Here is a 21,041-nt window from a genome sequence, read left to right as displayed (position 1 = left end):
AAGAGCAACCTTATCCTCACACAATACATAAGCACTGCCCTATAGGATGGAATGATAACCTGGAATCCTGCGACCGAAAGAGTCATCGGAAAGGTTGGTTCCACAGATCGTTAACATAAGCTGGGTACACTCAAAGTATGGACGGCAGTAAGACTGGCCAACTGTCATGGCATTTTCAACTATTCACGGTTGAGATGAAATGTAATTAGTACAGTCCTATTGTCGTCGTGAATAGGTAGTGTACAATAGGCAGCTACAAGTTCCCACCAGCAAGAATCCTTTCGGCCGCCTGTTTCGCTGCCTCTTGCGCCAATAGAAACAAGCTCGGTCCAACACTGATCCTCGCAACACCAATCTTGGCCAGATCCTTAGTCGACAGCGCATCTTCTGTTTTATGTGCCAACTTGACCGCGACTCTTCCATCAAGCTCCTTGACCAAAGTCTCGACCCAGGAAGTTCTCAGCCCCCGTCCTGAACCGCCCCAGTAAAAGACGGTTGTGGCGCCCGCCTCGAGATATGCCTTGCCACGTGTGACGGCCTCCTTGATGACTTCTGCTTCTGAGAGGCCTTGGTCAATGTGGAACATGTCGCACCGAGCGTTGAGGACAAAGTCAGCGCAGCCTGCTTCAGTTGCAGTTTTCAGGACTGTCTTGAGGCGCTGCACTTGTTCGTCGATGGGATAAAACGTGTTGTCTTCAGGTCTGACATCCTCTATGTTTGCACCCACGACGCCTGCTTCGACAGCTCTCTTGATGACAGATACAACCTGTGAGCCGTAACCATCTTGTAAGTCGGCCGATAGCGGGATACCAGCTTCCTTGGCAAGTGGGCCAATCTTGGCAATTGCTTCGAGGTTCTGCTCCAGAGTGAGCTCCTCATCCTGAACGCCGTATGTAGCAGCAACAGCCCAAGATGCTGTAGCGAGTGCTTTCACTGGCTTGGAGGTCTCTGTATTCAGAGATTTGACAGTGTTGAAAGAAGCTACATCCCATACGTTGGGGAAAATGATGGGTGACGATGGCTGATGAAGAGCCTTGAGCTGCTTGGCGAGATGGTTGGTCATGACGAATAGCTGACGTCTCATCATAAATTACAACGATTCAAGAGTCTTGAAGTGAATTTATTCATGGCTCCTAAAGACTACATATTTATAAGAAAATGCTGTAGAGTCATAGTCCATCGGCAGTCGTTCCCTAGTGTTGCTTTCAATGTGAAGGGCGCGCGGGGTTAATTGAACTGAAACGGTAAAGGAAGGCGGATAGAGAGCAAGACGAACAATGGATTACCATTTGTCAACCAACAAGTCATGGCTTTTTTTAGGCCACAAACGATTCGGTCTCATATGGCTTCGCAGTGAACAATTCTGCGATAAAAGCACTTTACTCTCATGATACCCTCCCTTGCTTCACTACTTGGTCACCATCAATTAACCCAAATGAACCCATCACAAAATGATGAACAAGGGTAGTCTACCTAGCTTCCCACTTGGGACTCGCCAGTGGAGTTGCGGCGTCTTGTCATTCAATGCAAAATTGCACTTGAGCATATGGCCTTTCGTGTATCGTGCCATTACTATTTAGCCGTACAAAATCTTTTAAATATTCTCTACAAATCTTGACTGGAAAGGTCAATTCTGCATCACCAAAATGCCTCTTCAACTACGACCAGCTGTCCCAAAGGACATCCCTGGCATGTGCAGGGTTTACTACTCAGCCTTTGGTGACACCATCATCGGAAGCCGTGTCTTTAACGCAAACAAACAAGCCTCTGATCAATTCTTCCTCCAGAGCTTCGCAGAGGACATGGCTAATCCTACCTGCCAAGTCCTCGTCGTCACCCACAAGACGTCCCCAGAGTCAAAAGACGAGCAAGTAGTCGCCCTGTCAAAGTGGAATCTCCCTGGAGCGCCGATCCAAGACGTCCCACCAGCCGAGGCATGGCCCGCTGCAGGGGATTTGGCAGTCGAATTCTTTGGCGCAATGACAGAAGGGCATCGCAGATTCATCGGCGACAGACTCCACTATCATCTCGAAGTCATCTGCGTCCACGAGGATTGGCAGGGCAAGGGTGCGGCAAGTCTCCTGCTGCGCTGGGGTACCGAGCGTGCCGATGCCGAGAGTCTGCCATGCTTTCTCGAAGCTACACCAAAGGGAGCGCCGATATATCAAAAGTACGGATTCAAGAGAAAGGCTGATGAAGTGTTTGAGTGGCCATTCGGAAAGTCTGTGGAGACGTACATGGAGCGTGATGCAAAGGTCGAGAAACGGACCATGACGCGGTCCAGGACCAAGGAACTGGCGTAAGAGGGACAGACTGTTGATCACTGCGGCTTTAGTTTTACATTAGTAGGCAGTCACTGTTTCACAGACATATCTACCTACATGCCCATCTTGTATCTGGATGATCAGTCGCGACATTCAAACCTGACACCTTCAAAACACTAGACGACGAAATATGATACACAATGTGCACCTGCGAATGGATCCGATTTGCGTGCGGCCATGAAGAAAAGCGCCGCTACATCTCCTGCACGACCCTCGACGAAATAAGCAACAGCTCCGAATGTCCCTGCGGAAGCGTCGACTTTACAGTTACCAGATCACCAAAACCATGCGAAATGGTCGGGTGTACTTATATCGAATGTATGATCAAAGGATGGGCTTGCTGCAAGTGCAAAAAGGGCCCAAATGAGGGACATGCGTGCAAGCAGGACGTGAAGCCATGGCGATGGGAATATGTTGGATGTGGGCATGATTTCTGTACAAACTGTACACCATGGAGGGACGGAGAGAGGAAGAAGAGCATGGATGGACAGGAGGATACTCATCAAGGACCTCTCAGAAAAAGGTCCAAGAAGATTCGGAAGAGCTTAGATGTTATTACCGGGAGGACTTAGGGATTGGTGGTTTATGATTATTTTTTCTACGATTACTTTCACATCAACAAACAAAGTCGATGATATGTTACGTGCATCTCCGTGGAAGACACTCGGCCGAGAAACCGCTGAATTTAAACATGAACCTGACGATCAATGCGTTAGGTTACATACAAAACGACGTCAACACTCTATCAAATCCGAGAATAGAAATGCCAAGAAAAAGAAGAAGAAAATGATCGGAATCTCCGGAGCTTCATAAACAAGCCTCGGCTGATGAGGTCAGCATGAAAGAACATACATATTTGTGGCTTCTTTTTTTTCTTCTCTATTATGACGTCGTGACGATCACTCTTTTTCCGACCCTTTCGCAATAAGGCAATTGTGCACAAGACAAAAGCTTGATGCTGTCGCTCGGTCACGGAATGGGAATAGGCTGCTACAGACAATCAAGCAATATCTTTTTGTGTCGCGTGACTTGCCCCTTTCTTTTCAATGATGCTGACGATGCGAGTTTCCTTATCTTTTTTTGTTTCTGCATTTTGTTTAAAATTATTTTACTCCCCTTGTCTTTATAAGTTACAAACCACCTTTTTGACGTGGGCTTTTTTGCATGTGAAAGGATTTAATTAATTATCTTAGCGTCGGCGTAAACGTCACCAAACGTTCCAGAACATCAATCAACCAACAGAAACCATCCGCCACAATAATAATTACTACGTACACAGATAAACACCGTCGGATATTTGTGTTACTTCACTTTGAATACATAAACAATACATCTTTTTACCCCCTACACTAACTTCTCTTGTCAATACTTTCCTTCGTCGTGTCTCTCATCCTCCATCACCTGCGCCTCGTCGCATTCACTCTTCACCATGAGCGCCTCCAAAATGTCCTACCTCTCACGCCTGAGCCCTATCCCAGCCTTCCCCGAATACACGGGTCCGTACAAGGTCGGCACTGTCGATGTAGAGATCCCTGTTTCTGAACTTGAAGCGCCCAGCACCGCCCCCGAGGGTTCCGACAAGATCCAAACCGTCCAGTATCGCATGTTCTACCCAGCCGTCTCCGAATCGAATGAGAAGCGTATCAGCTGGCTGCCGAACCCTCAGCGACAGCATTTAGTAGCCTATACAAAGTTCCTGGGTATCGGTCCCATGCTGTCCGAGTTTCTCTCGTAAGTGTCCAAACCACCAAGCTGTGGTGGCCTTACGCTAACGTAGGTATCTCGCAGTTTTCTCCCACGCCATCTTCACTATACCACGATCCCTGCCCACAAGAATGCGAAGCTCCTCGAATCTTCGACCGAAAACAAGCGATGGCCCACCATGATCTTCTCCCACGGCTTGGGAGGTTGCCGAAACTCATATTCCTACGTCGCCGGCTCTCTCGCTTCTCATGGCATCGTCGTGATCTGCCCTGAGCACCGCGATGGCAGCGCTGTTGCCAGTTTCATCCGCGTACCTGAGAAGCACAACGAAACAATCACATCGAATAGCCGAATCCAAGTTCACTACGAGCAGATCTCGCACGATGTCAGCCCCGAAGTCTACCAGACCCGCGAGGCCCAACTCCGAATTCGATGCTGGGAGCTTGGTCTCATTCATCAGGCCATGCTTGCTGTTGACGGCGGCAACAGACTGACCAATTTGAACCGATCAACCCCCAGCCTTGATCAATTTGTTGGCCAATGCAGCATTCATGAGCCTGGCAGCATCATCTTTGCCGGACATAGTTTTGGAGCAGCTACCGTTACACAACTAATGAAGAGTACGTATTACGCCGGGGTTCCTGAAGTTGCTGCTATCAAAAAGCCCATCTTCTCTCCCGCCGAGGGCAGCGACATCAGAAAGCAGATTACCGAGAAGACCCTCACAATGCTACTCGACATGTGGTGCATGCCCTTGATGGCTCCCAACTCAAAGCCTCTATTCGATCTGCCTCTACCTGTCTATGCCGACAAGGCTACTGCCCCAGGTGGTAAGGCCATCTTGGCAGTTGAGTCGGAGCATTTCTTCAAGTGGGGAGACCACCTTAACCTCAAGGCTCGCGTCCTGAGCCCTGATCCCACCGCCAGTGTTGTGACTCCTCAACTGTTCGAGCGGCCTAGCGGAATCAAGATGTCGGAGCCAAACTTCTTCTACGTCATCAACTCTGCGCATCTAAACCAATCCGACTTCGGAATACTGTTCCCTTGGTTGACCCAGAAGATCTTCAAGGCAGAGCAGCCTGAACGAGCACTCCGTCTGAACCTTCGCGCACAGCTCCAAATGCTTCGTGAGAATAACGTTCCTGTCGGTCGCACTTTTGAGGGAGACCTCGTTGATGGAACATCGTTCGACAAGCTTGAAAAGTTCAACCAAGAAAAGGGCGATTCATGCAAGGACGGTATCAATGACGACCAGGCCATCTTCGACACGAGCGGTAATAATCCTGTTGAATTCTGGCGATGGATCGATGTCATTGGCCTCGGTGAATCTAGCGACAAGAAGACGACCGAGAAGAAGGTTGAGGAGGGCGAAGAGAAGATGAAGGGCGAACTTGACCCCAGTGATGAAGTGCCTGGAGCACCACCCTCTATCACCCGAGCTATGAGCGCTACTGCGGCATAAAAAAAAAACGAACAAAAATGAGTTTACGAGCGATTGATATTTGGGCACGACTGCTAGTTTGAGATACCTCTTTTGGCGTAAGGAAAAGCAGATTTGTTTTCAGCAACCTCTTTGGAAATACCACCGATAGATAGATTTTCTTTATCCGCGCACAAATAGAACCTGATACGGTTATTTCTTCTTTGCATGTCCCATCTCAATTACCAGTGTTGACCCCTCATTCTGCCATATCCCTCCCGTCCCACCAAATACACATCGCGAAGACACAGGCTTCCACATGTGTCCCATTATTTCTTCCAGTGCAACACTAACATCTCCTCTCGGGGCGCACGCAACCGTTCGACATGTCCCCTCGGTAACGGAACGGCATTGGCCTCCGGGAATGTTGATGTGACGTTGTTCGTCAATGAGGTTGAACCATTCCGCAATGGCAGCAGGACATGCGACCCTGTCCGGACCGGGTTTCTGCTCTTTGTTAGCTGGCAATGTCTTTTGAGACAAACGAGGGTGTCTTGCAGTAGTGCAGGCGAGTGTCTCGGGTACGTCCTCAGCAGGGGCTTTCAGATACTTCAACGGGTCAATGCCTGTTTCGTCGGAGAGGGAAAGCCATGCGAATTGGTCTATTATGGCGTCTGGTTCGTTTTTGCGGTTCTTGATGACTTCTTTTGCGAAACAGACAGATGCGATGCTGATAAGGGTTGTTGCGAATAGCATTGTATTCCGTTTGTGGTCGGGATGGTAAATGTCTTAGACAATGTCAGAGTAATACGTTCAGTTTGTTCACTTAATGACATTTGTGGGTTGGTCTTTCAATCTCACTGACAATCTGTGGCGAGTAAGGTAAACCACCAATCGTGCTGGACAAATTATGTTCAAGGGAGGCGGCAATGGCTTCTTATATCAACAAACTCACACCACTCTCGCGTCATGTTCTGCCGAGACTCGTCGCTGAGGAAACACAAGGTAAGTCTGGCCCCTTCGCCTATACTTCGCCAGATGAAGCATGGCAAACGTCGCACTTGGTGTTATGGTGAGCTCGGGTTCCGGATGCGGACGTGGGACAAACATATGTGGGCATGTCCTTGACAAAGCTTAGTTCATGGACTACTAGTATGACGACAAACATCTCCTGGATATCACGGGGCTGTCTTTTTTCTTTCTTTCTCCAGATGTTGGATTTTCTAATGTATATACTTTCTAACCTTAAATCCCAAGTTCCTCCCCTAGCTGTATAATTACCAAGAGCGATTGAGAAACGATGTTGGAACTCATATTCCAACTTCCACGATCTACTTTTATGACAAGTACCAACTTGAGTATGTTTATTAAAACTGTTTATATGAATACATGCTTCTATAAAGAAAGAAAAATAATTGAGAGTGTTAAGATATAGGTCTCAATAGGCTCTTGGATTTCACCTTTTTACTTTCAACAGAGAGGGCGTTCGAGGACTTCCAAATATTTATTTAGTACATAATCCTTGGTCCAACATCTTTCTCAAATCACTTCATCATAAAGATTGGTTCTTTAAGTTCAGTTACTCTTCAGTCTTGCCCTTTGCCCACAGTCCCTTGAAGGCAATACATCTTGGTTCAAGCAGATGTGTGTTCAAAACTTCCAAAGCCTTCTCTGGCTTCTCGTCAGAATCAGGACTCATACCACCTCCAAAGACGCCTATTTTAGGGATTTGTCCCCATCCCGGTCCATTCTCGGGATCTCTAACAAATTTTCCCCAGGCCTTCTGCATCTCCCTACTCAACTCATCCTGAAAATCCGTTGAGCCCTCCTCAGGATACGTACCGAAGAGGGTTTGAATTTCAGAAGAGTGGTAAGCACCGCTGCCCTTGAATATCTCCGTGTTTGCAAAGCTGGCATTATACAAGAATCTCCACGTCTTGATGTCAGTTTCAGCAAAGTCCTCTGCAACATAGCGAATCGGGCACTGCATGCCGAGTTCGGTTGCGACCCTGACGACTTGGTCGAAATCGTTGGTGATACCAGGAGATCCGATGGGATAGAAGACTTTGAGAACCGAGACTTGGGCGGAAGTGATGTCTGGCATCCAAGAGCGAAGGGCCTCTTCGATCGTGATGTTCATAAAATCCTCCAGTCGTGCCTCATCAGTGGTCGAGCCCAGCATGACAGGAACTCGCGCCATGATTTTGTTATTGTCCCTGGACTCGAGTCGGATATCACGGGGGAAGTTCGCAAGAGTTGTCCCGTTGTCACTGATGGGCTGAAAATCAAGCTCGGCTCTTTCGATGATATCCTTTAGTTTCGTAGCTGGAACTTCCCGCATACACTCAAGCACCTTTCCAAAATCGTCGTTATCACAGTTTGCTGATTTGATAGCGATATCCCAAGAACCGTTAGGGGTTACGTTGGTATTGGCAGTACCAGACTGGAGTATAGCGGCGCGAAAAGGAAGAGGATCAGGAGGAGCGGTGATGAGACCATCAACGCTTCCTGCGCCGGCACTTTCTCCAAAGATGGTGACTTTTTTGGGATCTCCTCCAAAGGCTTCGATGTGGTCTTGGACCCATTGCAGGGCTAGTCTCTGATCAAGGAAGCTGACAGAAAGTTAGTAACAAGTCCACTGTTGTTTATATCGGCACTCACCCAACATTCCATTCCCCTCCAGGCAAATCATAGGTTGCAGGGAAACCAAAAATGTTAGTGCGGTAGTTTATGGTGACTACCACAATATCCTCATATCCCGCCATCTTGGATCCATCATAGTAAGGTAAAGATCCAGAACCATGACTGAAGCTACCACCATGAATCCCCAATGCAACGGGTCTCGAGCCAGCCTTTGCGCCAGCGGGTGTATAAATGTTGAGATTCAAACAATCTTCATCGACCCCCGCTGGTGGACCAGGTGTGGCGAAAGCCTTGATAGTTCGGTTGCGTTTCACCTCTGGGTAATTGAATTTCATGAGACATGACGGTTTGTACTCAGAAGCATCATAGGGAGTGTCCCATGATTTGGCTGGCTTTGGAGGACTGAAACGAACAGGCTTTTCGCCAAAGGGAATCCCAAGAAACTGGTTAACAATAGTTTTGGAGTCTGGGATGGAAGTTGTGGTGCCGATTACCACGCCATTATGGATCGTTGCTGTTGGACTGTTTGATGTTTGAGAGCGAGGAAGAGCGAGTGATGAGCCCGCAAAGAGAACTATAGCCAGAAGTTTAAGTGAAGCCATGATGAGACTGCGGATGATAACGAAACAAAGCTGAAAGAAATGGCAGGACATGAGGCTCGTTATATAGAGTATCCCAAACCTCGACCACGTCGTCGACAGCCTGACATCTTACCTTAGACTCATTCCGCAGTGGGTATAAACCAGCATCATACCTTGGCTCGGCATCTTCAGTGGAGAAGCAAGGCTGTGTCGTAAAGCCTGACATCACGAACTGTGATCTTCAAGGTCCATTAAGTAGCCAATGACGAGTCAAAACCCATACTCAAGGGCTAAGTAAATTGTCGAGGCGATATTGACCTTACTCTATTGGGTTCTATTCTGCGACTCTGCTTATTGGTTGAGTTTAAATATCCTGGTATTGGCGATGCAAGGGTAGCGCAACATGAGGCTCGAAGTAGTTTAGGCTAGAATCTCAGCTTTGACGTCTAATATGGTGCATTTGCATACCTAGTGACTTGTAAGTCAAAGTCGAGGTGTCTATTATTAACGCATAACTGGGAAGGACGTTATATGAGTGTCTGTATTCAACGATGTCTCGCTTATTGTGGCTTGAGAGTCCATACTGATGACGCACTCGGGCGGTATTGTTGATCTTTGGCTACCCTACACTTCAGGAAACAAACCAGGTCATCAAGATTGCAAACGAAAGAAGCACAACCTCGAAAATCATCAGGAGGGAGAATCGAAATATGGAGAAATCACGCAGGTGTGTATCTTATGATTCACTTAAATTAAGCATTGCTTAACCACGTGACACTGTCATTTAACGTCGCTGCCTGCACGCTCCTCGCAACTAGTAAATAGCCTAACAAAACATCGGTAGCCTCTCGTCGCTTGCACAACCAACAACACTCGCTCACGATGGATGAAAGGATCTATCGACTTAAGAAAGACGGCCTCTGCGATATTCGCGTTTGCAATGCCCTCCAAACATTCTTTAATGCACTCGAACATGTTGCAGCCAGAGATAACATATTTGCATCAATTCTTCAACCAACAATGAGTTTTTAGGAAAGAATTCGCGACCTGAAGAGTGATGTACGAGTCGATGGATCGTCAGAGAGAACAAATAAAAGTACAAAGAACACAGAAACCAACGGACCCCAAGTCGAGAGCCTCCAGAAACGCGGGTTCCACGAACAGGCCAAGGGCCGTCGCTCCTCATCGAGCACTCACGAATCCAAGACAAAGGCCACGAAAAGCGCCAAATATCTCCCTGCACGGAAGCGGGATTTTAAAAACGACACTTTGGTTCTTCAACTCAGGAAAAAATGCGAAGCTCTGCAGAAAGCTAGGCGAAAGCTTGAAAAGGAGAAGCATGATGCTCATTATGCTGCCAGCAAGCTACGCCGAAAGCTCGAGAAGAAAAGAAAGAAGTTGTCTAATGAGCGACTTTTGTTGGAAGGAAAAGATCTAGAAATAGATCTTCTGAGAGAAGACATCAATGCACTCGAGCAAGGACTAAAGTCGAGCAAGGAGGATTCTGATGGATCCTCTGAGGATTGTCAGGAAATCGGCAGTAACTCGCAGTTTTTCGCCGAACCTATCGCTGTGCGCCCGTCTCAAGACCTAAGCCAGGCCACACCGAAAGTAAGTAACGGTGGCTATAAGACCGAGGATCTTTGGAGCCAAGGATATGAAACTACTGCCGACAATTTTTGGAACGGGCCCAAAACAGTGTCCTCCAGCAAATCGGACCCCCTCCAGAGAACTTATGAAATCAACTTCCCGTCCTATCATCCATTTGATCATGTGGGCAGAAAGGATTTACTCTCCCTAAAATCGAACACCACCCGGAGAACTTCTCGCCGCACCACCGAATCTGAGGCCCTAATCGACTCCATTGAGTCTGGATCACGTATGAACAACTCCAGCAACGACGACATGACACCAGGTCGGCGACAACTCCGAAATCTAAAGAAAGTCAATTACGACATCAGGGCACCTGAACACTGGCCGGGCGAGTCCTTTGACTGGGGCGATGACAGACTACTGTGATATCGTTGGCCTTTTGTCTGCTATTTGGGAATGAATAGCACTCCCACCGGATCTGTGAGTTTCTTGAGTTATAGAAAATAGGTGTAGCATTACTGACAAAACATTGTAACCGACAGTTCTATCAAGGCATTTGAGATGCTAGCACACACCTATCTTGCATTCGATGAAGGAGGGATCACAGGCCATCATATCGGCTAGTTATTCAATGTTTCGGGTCGACATGGCATGGCTATTGGGAATTTTATGAGGAAAATTGTCCAGGATCGTTTGGATGCCAAGTCGAGAAACTATACCGTACTTGCATGGATACCCAATTTGAGAAACGAATTCGCTCTACCATCTGAGAACCTGGCTCAAGCATGGATCCCTTCCCTGTATCTGGGACTGTGAATGTTGCTCAGTATTCTCATGGATTATAAGGCCCTCACCCGATATCAACTCGGAATTCTTTGACCTCCGCCATTCTCAATATATGGCTTGAGCAGTGACCGGAACCTTTTAGACTTGTGGTTTGACTTCCAGGCGCAAAAGAGACAGGGATGGCGTAATAAAACATCTTGAGAGGGCTAAGACGAGTCTGAGGATACAGCAAGATAAAAAAGCTGCTGCTGCCAGGAGGTGATTGCGACCCAAGTCGCCTTAGGCGAGTGCATAAGAACCAGGGTCATTCGAATGACAACTATTCATTAACCCATTGTAGCAGGGGGTTGGACATGTTCCACGCGTTGATATGGCGATCTTTAGGATCGCTGACCCATCTGGTAGGGCCGCGACGATTTTTCTTCGTTCATTTTTGCTTTGACAGACTTCCCAACGGAATGTGATAGTACAAGTATTCATCCGACGCGCTCAACAACGCTATAAAGAACAACAAACTTGCAATAAGTGAGTACAAACTTGCAATAAGTGATTACAAAATCACATGCAATCAAATTAAAGGTGAAGGTGTTTGTTTGGTCAATGGCACTCACCGGACGCAAGCCCGGAACCTTCTCCACTTCCGTCCGACACGGCGCCAGCCATTGACCCGGTTACGGAAGCTCGCAATTCAATCCTAGATCATATTTCAAAAACGGCCACCGAGCCTCTTACCAACAGCTTCGATCAAGTCTTCGGCTCGGGCCGTTGTCCTGAAGTGCACAAACGCGATGCTTGTACATGCTTGCCTCGCATCATCTTCAGGGGTCATTTACCACTGAGCTATGAACGTGGAAATGATAGATGTCTTGTGCTGTTTATCGCTAATGAGCCTTGTTAATCCGGCACGTGGGTGGTTGGTTCCTGGTGACCTGGTGGTTTCAAACTTTCATGCAAGCCTGCTGAGGACAGACGTTGAGACGCTGATTGGTCGCTTAGGCCTAGGGGGTAACTACAAGCTCACGAGGTTGTATTGGACCGCGGTATGATTAGATGGATCAGATATTGGGATGGGTGAGTTAATGCGAGAGGCATAAATAGTTTCAGGATGCCTATGCACCGAATCTTGGTTTGTTATTCTCACTCTCGCTCAGCATCTCACCATGAAGTCTTTCGTTTCCGTCGCCCTTTTGCCTCTTGCGGTTCAAGCCGTAAGGATCGTCCAATCCAATGATGATGGCTGGGCTGAGTCGTATATCCGCACCTTCAATGACGCTTTGAACAACGCGGGCTACGATGTTGTTCTTTCGGCCCCTGCTGAGAACAAGTCAGGCAGCAGTAAGTTGACCACGCGTAATTGCACACCTCTATCACATCTGACACTATCCAGGCTCTCGAGATGAGAATCCCAAGGATCGCAAGACGCCTTGCCAGTACGATAGTTGTCCCGCTAACAGCGGTCCTGCTGGTTCCGACCCAAAGCGACCTGACCTTAACTGGGTCAACTCCTTCCCCGTCACTGCTATGAAATACGGTATCGACACCTTTGGTCCCAGCCTGTGGGATGGCGCTGCCCCTGAGCTTGCCGTTGCCGGTCCCAATGTCGGTAGCAACATCTGGCTCCAGGTTCCCTTCTCCGGCACTGTTGGCGCTGCTTGCTACGCCGCCCATGAAGTCGGCATTCCCGCCATTGCCTTCTCTGGAGCTTCCGGCGGCAATACTGCCTTCAACACCAATCCGGTTCCCGAGCGCAGTCTCGTCTATGCCGAGCTTGCTACCATGTTCGTCAAGAAGATTGTCGACTCTGGAAAGCCTTACTTGCCCAAGGACGTCTACCTTAACGTCAACTTCCCCAAGGTTGAGGGCAAATGCACTGATGCGTCCAAGTTCCAGTGGGTGCTGACCCGTATCAACAGTGGCTTGCTGTCCGAGCGTGATACTGAGTGGTGTGGCGAGGACCGTCTTCCTACTGAGACTGAGATCGCTCTCAATAGTGGTTGTTATGCTTCTATTAGTGTTGGAGATGCTGCCGACAAGACCACAGCTGATGCCGCGAGACAGAAGATCGTCTTGGAGAAGATCAAGGACATGCTTGTGTGCATTGACTGAGCGAGCGTGTAAATTTTATAGATATAGCTTGTAGACCTAACTGTTGTATTTAAATTTATTGACTTCCCAAACAATTTTTCATTTCGCAAATTAGCAAAGAAAGTGATGCCGTTGATAAAATGCACGTTGATGTTCGGGATGTTAAAGAGAAGCTTATCGATAAGTATAGGCGCCTGAATTCCTAGGCTCACTTCAGAACCTTTGGAGCAACCTCGACTTTTTGCGCCGCCTCCATATCACGATCAAGGGCCGGTCCGCCAGAGCTCTCAATTCCGACGTATAATGGCACCAATCGACCGTTGCTTGGCCTCAATGGCCAGGCTATCCCTCCTCCAGACTCCTCGGCCGACAATCCCCTCGATACCCAAGTTCCTCGCCCCGGCAGCGGCCCAACAAGTTCGACAGGCCTCAGTGGTCCGAATCAGGAAGACAGCGAAGAAGAAGAAGCCACTCCCTAAGGACTTTAAGAGACATAACCTGAACAAGAGGGAATTTCCTCAGTACTCGTTATGTGAAGCTATGAGGTCAGTGGGGAGCTACGGACTCGGGTCTGAGAGCAGAGACTAACACATCGTAGAATCCTCCGCGCCGTTGAGGTCGGCGAACCCCCCGCTTCGATCAAGTACGAGCTACACATCAACCTCAAAACTGCCCGTAACGGCCCTGTCATCAAGAACAGCGTCCGTCTACCCCACCCTGTCCAAAGCGATTGGCAAATCGCCGTTGTGTGCCCCGAAGGCAGCGAGATCGCTCGTGAAGCCACCGCCGCAGGTGCTGTAGCCGTTGGTCAAGAGACCCTCTTCGAGGCCATCCGGCAAGAAAAGATCAACTTTGACCGACTTATTTGCCACGAAGCCAGCGAGGCTGCCCTCAACAAGGCCGGCCTGGGAAAGATCCTCGGTCCTAAGGGTCTCATGCCTAGCAAGCGTATGCGAACCATTGTCCCCGATGTCGTCAAGTCTATGCGAGACTCTGCCGGTGCTGCCGATTATCGTGAAAGACAGGGTGTTATTCGTCTGGCTATTGGACAATTGGGATACTCGCCCGACCAGCTCAAGAACAATATCAAGGTGTTGCTAGCCAAGATCAAGGCAGAGTGTACCGAGATTTCAGAGGAGGTGCACAAGGAAGTCCATGAGGTTATTCTCAGCACAACACATGGACCAGGTATCAGCTTGAACGGAAACCTGAAGGATGCCGATGAGAAGATTACCCCCGAGGCTTTGTCAAGCATCATGTAAAAAGTAGCTTGCGGGCTTGTATAATTGTATCATGTCATATTAACGAATAGAGCTTTTGGGTGGTCGTGGGTATCATTGGAATTTTATTTGCAGTGAATTCTATCTTCAACCACCTCGGAGAGCCTTAACGGCCTCTGATTGTGCATCTAGCACTCTATATATCGCCAGGCACTTGAGGACTCTGTCCTGACCTTTAACGCCAGCCTTTTTAGCTTCTTTCAGCGCATTGCCCAAGTCTATCAGCAATGTGTTTCTGCAACGTGTCAAACGTTCCTCCATCTTGATCATATATGGTGTGTCGGGGTCCATGGACTCGAGAAGCTTTGTGATTCGGCTACATTCTTGAGCCGAAGTGAGCAATTTCGCAGTTGAACTTCCGTAGTTATCGTCCTCATCTTCACCCTCACTATTTTCATCCCAATCTTCATCGGCTGGCAAACTGTCCAAGGAGAGTCGTTCTTCTAAAGATGTAAGCCGCTCAGATACCTCCATCATCTTTCGGCCCTTTTCGATAGCAGATCGCACACCACGTAGTTCCCCATTGAGAGTATTAGTCTCTTCCCTTCGCTCCGTCACTTTTGTTTTGACCTCCTCAATAGCTCTGCGAAAGCCTAGCAGGGAAACCTTTGCATTTTCGACCTTGTCGTCGCCGCCACGTAGCTCGCTGCCCAGGGAGAGAAACGCCGTGTAATTTGAATTGACGAGTTCGAGCAGCTCAGAGCTAATAGCAGCGCTTCGGTCGCGCAGGTCCGACCTTAGATCCTCGAGTGTTTGGTGACGGTTCGGTAAAGCGGATAGGTAAGCAGCAGGTTGGAAGTCTTCAGCGAGAAAGTCGGCGCGAGGTAGAGCTTCAGGGAATGGGAGAGGAGCATCGTCGTCGATGGATGAAGAGTCGGAACTAGAGAGTGTGAATTGTTTAGATACGGCAAGGCCCGCCATTGATGACGCGAGGGGATCTGATGCGGCAGCCATTGCGAATTGCGGTAGTGGTATCGTCTTTGTCGTCTCTAAGTGTCTAGATGAAGCACTAAAGGTGAGGTGGCATGGTTTGGTGGAGGAGCTTCGAACGGTCGGCGGCGCTAACTCTGATAGGGAGTTATTGATCTTATCGATAAACCCCAGATGATGTACTTGAGATACGTTTCCTACAAGTTGGATGGTCTTGAAACAATTAAAATATCTATACATAATCTATTTCGCTGTATTCTTATCGTCATATCATCCTATACTGATTCTGTAAGCAAGCACAGCTTCTGAGAGGTTTTTTTTTACATTCTAAAGTCGAAGGTGTAAATGCATAGTTGAACACGAACACGAATAACCAGAAGAAACAGTACCCTTGACACAGATCTTTCTCAAGCATTGGACCCCTGAGTTGCCCACGTCCGTGGCTTGAATCTTTTTGAATTTTCCGGTCGTCAGGATGGCCTTATATGGAACCCCTCAGTTCCGTGAACCGAAGCTTCGTTCATTGGCTGTCTCTCGGTTGTTGGTGATCCAGACCTGCTCCGTGCAACAGACGAGCGGCTTAGCTTAGTGGATAATGTGCTCAATACCAGGGATCAAATCATTACGAACACAGTCGAGTTGGCGGTAGAAAGAGTGGCCAAGACAAAAAGATGCCCAAAGAGCGGATTCATATTACGTTAAAAAGCCGAGTTCAAGCATACGTTACCGAGGGTTGCCTCGTGGCCGAAGATCTGAGTGACTATCAAACGCAATCAGCGAGGAAGACATGTTTAAAGAAATGAGGGATTCTTGTAGTTTTTCTTGCCACTTATTAGGTTCCCACTCAAAGGGAGACGGAAACATGAAGGCCTGAAGATCGCTTCAGTGTCATATTACCTTCTCAGGATCTGTAAGAGACATCGAGGCGCTCTTTGCAGGAAGCGATATCGAAATCCATCGAGACAGGCATATGATCGGCCTTTGAATTCCGGCTATAACACATCACACGTGAGCGGGCCGGTATCATAACGGCTACAATGCCTCCAGAACAAATTCGGCGTTCTAACATGAATTCAAGCGAAGTCGGAGGATAAAGATCTTATGATCGGCACTAACTGCAGTAAGACGTCTTGACCGGATCTTATCTGATGGCTGCAAAGTCACCTCGTGCAATTCCGACTTACGCCGGCTTGTTCCAGGTGAACCCCGAGCTTCGGGTTAGTTCAAGAAGTTAAAGGTCCATGTTTTGAGGGGTCTTCAGTGGAGGCAATCCATTCAACAAAGGACAGCTATTGGAGATCGTCAGTGATAATCCCCCTTACTGTTGCATTATGACGAGAATGTTGGTACGCTGCGACGTCACGTCAACTACCATTTGTATCCATCACTTTAGCAATCTCTCCGCTAGTTACTGATGCTCAAAAGAAAGAAAAAAGTTCCCAAGGTTGCCTGTTAGTCATTTGTTTGGGGAGCGTGGTCGACGTCGTTGGGGTCAGTCGCGGTTCATAATCTACCTACCTGGGTGTTGGGTGGGGAGAAACCGAAAGAGGTCAAGGCGCTGCGGAGCTAACAAAGTTATGACTGATTGAATTGTATTTGTGAAACTTGATGCCTAAATAGTTTGATGGCCAGCAATGATGTTACGAGAAAATTGGCACGTCAACTCGGTCGTAATCTGGTAAACCATCCTCTAAATGGATGGTCGTGTTGTCTCCATGTCGTGATGTGTGCCTGGCGTATGGGAATTATGGCCTGGCGTAGTGTTGTCTGCAAAGTTTTTATCAATCAAATCTTATCAATCTGATCAGATCCACTATCGTCTCCTGGAATCGGACCATTGGTTTCCCAACCGTCGGTTGTGGTCGGGGGCACAAAAGCAACGGCGCACCCCGCGATTCATTTCCCTTCTTTGCTACCCTTCTACCTTCTTACTTGGCGCTGTTTTCTGCTTGGTTTTGATTGAAATTTCTGCTGGTACATACGCGCATGGGTCCATCAAGACTTTGTCAATCAGATTCCCAGGCTCTCAGCCGTATCAATCAGCCGAGACTAAAGCCGAGGTCGCACCGAGCTGTCACATTGCAGCTTGCGTCAGACAGACCCCCCAAACTATCTTATCAATCTGTTTATCAATCTTCCACCAATCTTTCATCGTCACCACCGTTGATGAGTTGTTTTGGTCAATTCTGAACAAAACATTCCCAACCCAGTTGCCGACACGTCCTTCGAGTTTTACATCACGAATTCACCTTCTCGGCTCTTCGACCCGAGTTGGCTTAACCGACCGACCGAGATCCGATTCCGCAACGACTACAATATTCATTACTCGTCCACGTCTCCAACATGTCGGCATCATCTCCTCAACAGTCAATTGAGTCTCCAGTGGCAGGAACTCCTACCATCGCCCCTTCACCAGCTGGAACAAGAAATCGTGCTATCTCAGCTGCACCTGGACCTGCGTCACCAGCCACAACCGGGCCCCACAGCCACAGAACGCCACTCTCCATTAAGCCGAATTCGAAACCACCTCCACCCACACAACCTCATCAGCGCACTGCTCTTCCATCTATCAACAAGATGGCCATGTCGTCTGTAATCAGCCCCAGTCCGGCTCCGCCAGAGCCTCCAAAGGTGTCTATGACTTCCAAAGAATGGGTGATCCCTCCTAGACCCAAGCCTGGCAGGAAGCCTGCTACCGATACACCACCAACTAAGCGCAAGGCTCAAAACCGCGCAGCTCAAAGGGCTTTCCGAGAGCGGAGGGCTGCCCGTGTTGGTGAACTTGAGGAACAACTTGATCAGCAACGTGAGGTTCAGGAAAAGCATGAGACGGATCTCAAGGATAAAATTCACGAACTTGAGCTTGATGTTCAGTCCTACCGGTCCCGATGCATGTTGCTTGAAAATATGCTTGAACGGGAAAGACAAGATCGTATCAGGGTTGAGACAGAAGCTGAAACTCTCAAGCGTCGTCTGGATGACGGCATCTTCAACTCAAATTTTCAGTCACGAACTATGAGCGCTCAACACTCTTTTGATGGAATGCACAGTCCTACAAGTCAAGGACCAAGACACAGTTTGCCCGATGGACGACCTGACCGTCAACCAGGTCACTCCTTTTCCATATCACAAATCATCTCCCCCCCAGAAACCCTTGACATGAACTCGTCCCATGATCCCGAGACTACCCTTACCTGCGGCAATTGTTCCCCAAACGGACATTGTGCGTGCGCAGAAGAGGTGATGAGGACAGCCGAAAGCGGTTGCGGCAAATGCAGTCTCTCGTCCACTTGCCAGTGCCTCGACGAAGCGGCTGAAGCCCTCGATCGATCTCAGGAACTCAAGCGTCCCGTCTCACCGTCTGCGGATGTATCGCATGAGAAGAGACATCGATCCAGTCCACATGATACAGTAGAGACTGATTATACAGCCATGTTCTCCCGCAAGCCTGCTCAAGAGACCTTCTCTACCCCCTCTCAACTCCCTTCCATGGATCCTATGCCGTTCAGAGATGGCTGCGGCTTTTGCAAAGATGGAACGTATTGTGTTTGTGCCGATACAGCACTGGCAACTCCCGCCATGACTCCTAATGATATCCTTCCTCTCATCTCTCAGCAGGTTCAAACCCCTCCTCCTGAAGAGACTGATCTCCCTATGCTTGCGATGGAGATGACCGCCGATGGAGCTGTCAAGCTCCCTCGTCGCACGCAGCCCAAGCCAACTGAGCGTCCAAGTGGTTGCGGTCCAAAGGGACCCGGCTCATGTGCTCAGTGCCAGGCTGACCCCAAATCTGGACTCTTCTGTCGTCTCATGGCCGCTAACTTCACCCGTAAGGACGGTAGTTCTGGAGGTTGCTGCGGTGGCAAGGGTGCTGGCGGTGGATGCTGCAAGTCTCAGCCCAAACAACCCCAACAATCCAAACAACCTCAACAACCCGAAAAGATTAACCTCCCAAGTCTCCCTAGTCTGGGCTTGAGCTGTGCCGAGGCATATCAAACACTATCTAGTCATCGCAACTTCTCCAAGGCGGCAGACGATATCGGATCTTGGTTGCCCAAGCTCAAGGCTACTCCACGACCTGGTACCAGGCCAGTTCCTCCTGGCTCAATGATGCCTATTGAGGTTGAAGCAGCAAGTATAATGAGCGTCTTGAAGGATTTTGATGTTCGGTTTGGGAGGGGAATTTAAATGGATCCCAAACCGTTAAAAAGGATGGAAAGTATGTTGAGTACATGAACAAAATGGTGGTTTAGTGAGCGCACATGCTCGTGCGAAAGTTACAGCATGCCTAATATGGCACCGGGTTGGGTTTTGATTGGAGCGTTGATATTATACCCTTATTTGGTGAAGATGTAGGCACTTTACTGTTTAGTTATGCATCCACGAATTTATGCGTCTATCAAGTTTCTAATGCAATGCTTTAGTGTGATGAGATATGAGACATGCCGGCGGATGCATTCAATACCGGATGTCTGGTACGTTACAAAAGCAAGGCTTGCATCATGGGGATAGGCTGGTGAATCGACCAGTCGGAGACGTAGGCGAAGTAAACAAGGCAGTAAAGGATAGATGGCAAATGTGTCTGCTTTTCTGGAAAGCCGCTATCGATCGAGCTAGTCAAAAGGAAACGGTGTCCAGAATGAAAGTGGCGGCTCTGGGGATATCGTTGTGAGGTGTATCTGCTTGATAGGAGGTGGTGATAGTAACGAGTTGACAAGTAGGTCGATGACTACATGGGTGACGACGTGGATGACTAGCTTCAATGAGTTGGTTCACAAGACGCCACAAATGAACCTGTAAATCGCTCTGAGAATAGACCACGCGCTGACGTGCATGAAGAGAGAATCATGCTCGGTTGAAAAAAGACGGGATACCGGGGAAAAGCTGGGGGCTGTAGTCGGATGAAGTCGTCGTGAGATGTCGACAAAGTTGCGGTGGAGCTTTGATGGTGGATCAGCATGGCCAACGCACCGTACTGCACTGCATCGCACCGCACCGGTATACATTATACAGGACAGGATAGGACGATATCGAAGATAATGTACGGTAGTACGAATGAGTTGTTTACTTTATCGTGACAGACGAATGAGAACAGCTGCATTAGAGTGGCAAGTTGGGGTTAGAACCAGCTGAGAATAAGTTCCTGTTAGCGAGTAATAGGCATCAGGCCGAATACGGCTGCATAAGTCGGCATGTCGGTCTGTCTAACAGATATGAATGGGTCAGGACCTTTTCGGTGAAGGTTTCTAAGAGTCTTTTTCAGCGCAAAGAATTGGTCTGGCAGTCAGTGATTGGAAGAGGGTTGCATGTGGAGGTCGGCGCATGATTGGCGTCTAAGGAGAGATGCGTTGGCAGTTGGCACACAGCCCAGCCCAGTTGCTGCAACTCTACAGCAACTGTTGTCTTTGCTTTGCATAGAAAGAACTGGCGTGGTGCAATTAGATTGGTTGATTGATGTGGGTGAGAGGGGAAGGGGGGTCTTTTTGGTACATACATATACATTGCCATTATGTGATGTTTAGTCTGTTAGGAACATGATCGCAATTGTTAAGAGGAAAGTATTGTTAGATGGGTAATAGGTTGAAAGTTTCTGTCTCATGTTTTGTTTCAAACAAGAACATCGTGCGGCGTCTGAATGGACCGTGAGGTTCTATCAACCACTGTAAATATACCCTGTCCACTATTAATGTATGTG

General features: G+C 48.4%; 9 protein-coding genes across 9 annotated transcripts; 5 read left to right on the top strand and 4 right to left on the bottom strand.

Moving 5' to 3' along the window:
- Window positions 1-253: 253 nt before the first annotated feature.
- Window positions 254-1,063, bottom strand: FSST1_011581 (phosphoenolpyruvate phosphomutase-domain-containing protein; the record flags this gene model as incomplete). Its single annotated transcript, XM_083234728.1, has 1 exon — window positions 254-1,063. The coding sequence occupies one exon, from the start codon at window positions 1,061-1,063 to the stop codon at window positions 254-256; it is 810 nt and encodes a 269-aa protein (XP_083081277.1).
- Window positions 1,064-1,646: 583 nt separating this feature from the next.
- On the top strand, window positions 1,647-2,303 carry FSST1_011580 (acyl-CoA N-acyltransferase; the record flags this gene model as incomplete). Its single annotated transcript, XM_083234727.1, has 1 exon — window positions 1,647-2,303. The coding sequence occupies one exon, from the start codon at window positions 1,647-1,649 to the stop codon at window positions 2,301-2,303; it is 657 nt and encodes a 218-aa protein (XP_083081276.1).
- Window positions 2,304-3,753: 1,450 nt separating this feature from the next.
- On the top strand, window positions 3,754-5,490 carry FSST1_011579 (platelet-activating factor acetylhydrolase; the record flags this gene model as incomplete). Its single annotated transcript, XM_083234726.1, has 2 exons — window positions 3,754-4,055; window positions 4,113-5,490. 2 exons carry the CDS (start codon window positions 3,754-3,756, stop codon window positions 5,488-5,490), a joined length of 1,680 nt encoding a protein of 559 aa, XP_083081275.1.
- A 171-nt stretch (window positions 5,491-5,661) lies between these two features.
- On the bottom strand, window positions 5,662-6,204 carry FSST1_011578 (uncharacterized protein; the record flags this gene model as incomplete). The annotated part of the gene is made up of 1 exon (XM_083234725.1): window positions 5,662-6,204. One exon carries the CDS (start codon window positions 6,202-6,204, stop codon window positions 5,662-5,664), a length of 543 nt encoding a protein of 180 aa, XP_083081274.1.
- An 823-nt stretch (window positions 6,205-7,027) lies between these two features.
- On the bottom strand, window positions 7,028-8,693 carry FSST1_011577 (Alpha/Beta hydrolase protein; the record flags this gene model as incomplete). The annotated part of the gene is made up of 2 exons (XM_083234724.1): window positions 7,028-8,060; window positions 8,110-8,693. The coding sequence occupies 2 exons, from the start codon at window positions 8,691-8,693 to the stop codon at window positions 7,028-7,030; spliced, it is 1,617 nt and encodes a 538-aa protein (XP_083081273.1).
- Window positions 8,694-9,554: 861 nt separating this feature from the next.
- FSST1_011576 (uncharacterized protein) lies at window positions 9,555-10,691 on the top strand (the record flags this gene model as incomplete). The annotated part of the gene is made up of 2 exons (XM_083234723.1): window positions 9,555-9,605; window positions 9,705-10,691. The coding sequence occupies 2 exons, from the start codon at window positions 9,555-9,557 to the stop codon at window positions 10,689-10,691; spliced, it is 1,038 nt and encodes a 345-aa protein (XP_083081272.1).
- Window positions 10,692-12,211: 1,520 nt separating this feature from the next.
- Window positions 12,212-14,398, top strand: FSST1_011575 (mitochondrial 54S ribosomal protein uL1m; the record flags this gene model as incomplete). The annotated part of the gene is made up of 4 exons (XM_083234722.1): window positions 12,212-12,386; window positions 12,439-13,144; window positions 13,343-13,681; window positions 13,735-14,398. 4 exons carry the CDS (start codon window positions 12,212-12,214, stop codon window positions 14,396-14,398), a joined length of 1,884 nt encoding a protein of 627 aa, XP_083081271.1.
- Window positions 14,399-14,503: 105 nt separating this feature from the next.
- FSST1_011574 (oligomeric golgi complex component, COG2-domain-containing protein) lies at window positions 14,504-15,370 on the bottom strand (the record flags this gene model as incomplete). The annotated part of the gene is made up of 1 exon (XM_083234721.1): window positions 14,504-15,370. One exon carries the CDS (start codon window positions 15,368-15,370, stop codon window positions 14,504-14,506), a length of 867 nt encoding a protein of 288 aa, XP_083081270.1.
- Window positions 15,371-17,689: 2,319 nt separating this feature from the next.
- Window positions 17,690-19,534, top strand: FSST1_011573 (uncharacterized protein; the record flags this gene model as incomplete). Its single annotated transcript, XM_083234719.1, has 1 exon — window positions 17,690-19,534. The coding sequence occupies one exon, from the start codon at window positions 17,690-17,692 to the stop codon at window positions 19,532-19,534; it is 1,845 nt and encodes a 614-aa protein (XP_083081269.1).
- Window positions 19,535-21,041: the final 1,507 nt, after the last annotated feature.

This window comes from Fusarium sambucinum, chromosome III, assembly GCF_050947815.1.
Source record: "Fusarium sambucinum isolate potato_lamoka chromosome III, whole genome shotgun sequence".
Taxonomy (NCBI): Eukaryota; Fungi; Ascomycota; class Sordariomycetes; order Hypocreales; family Nectriaceae; genus Fusarium; species Fusarium sambucinum.
Note: the sequence above shows the minus strand (reverse complement) of the source record. Positions and strands in the feature narration are given on the sequence as shown.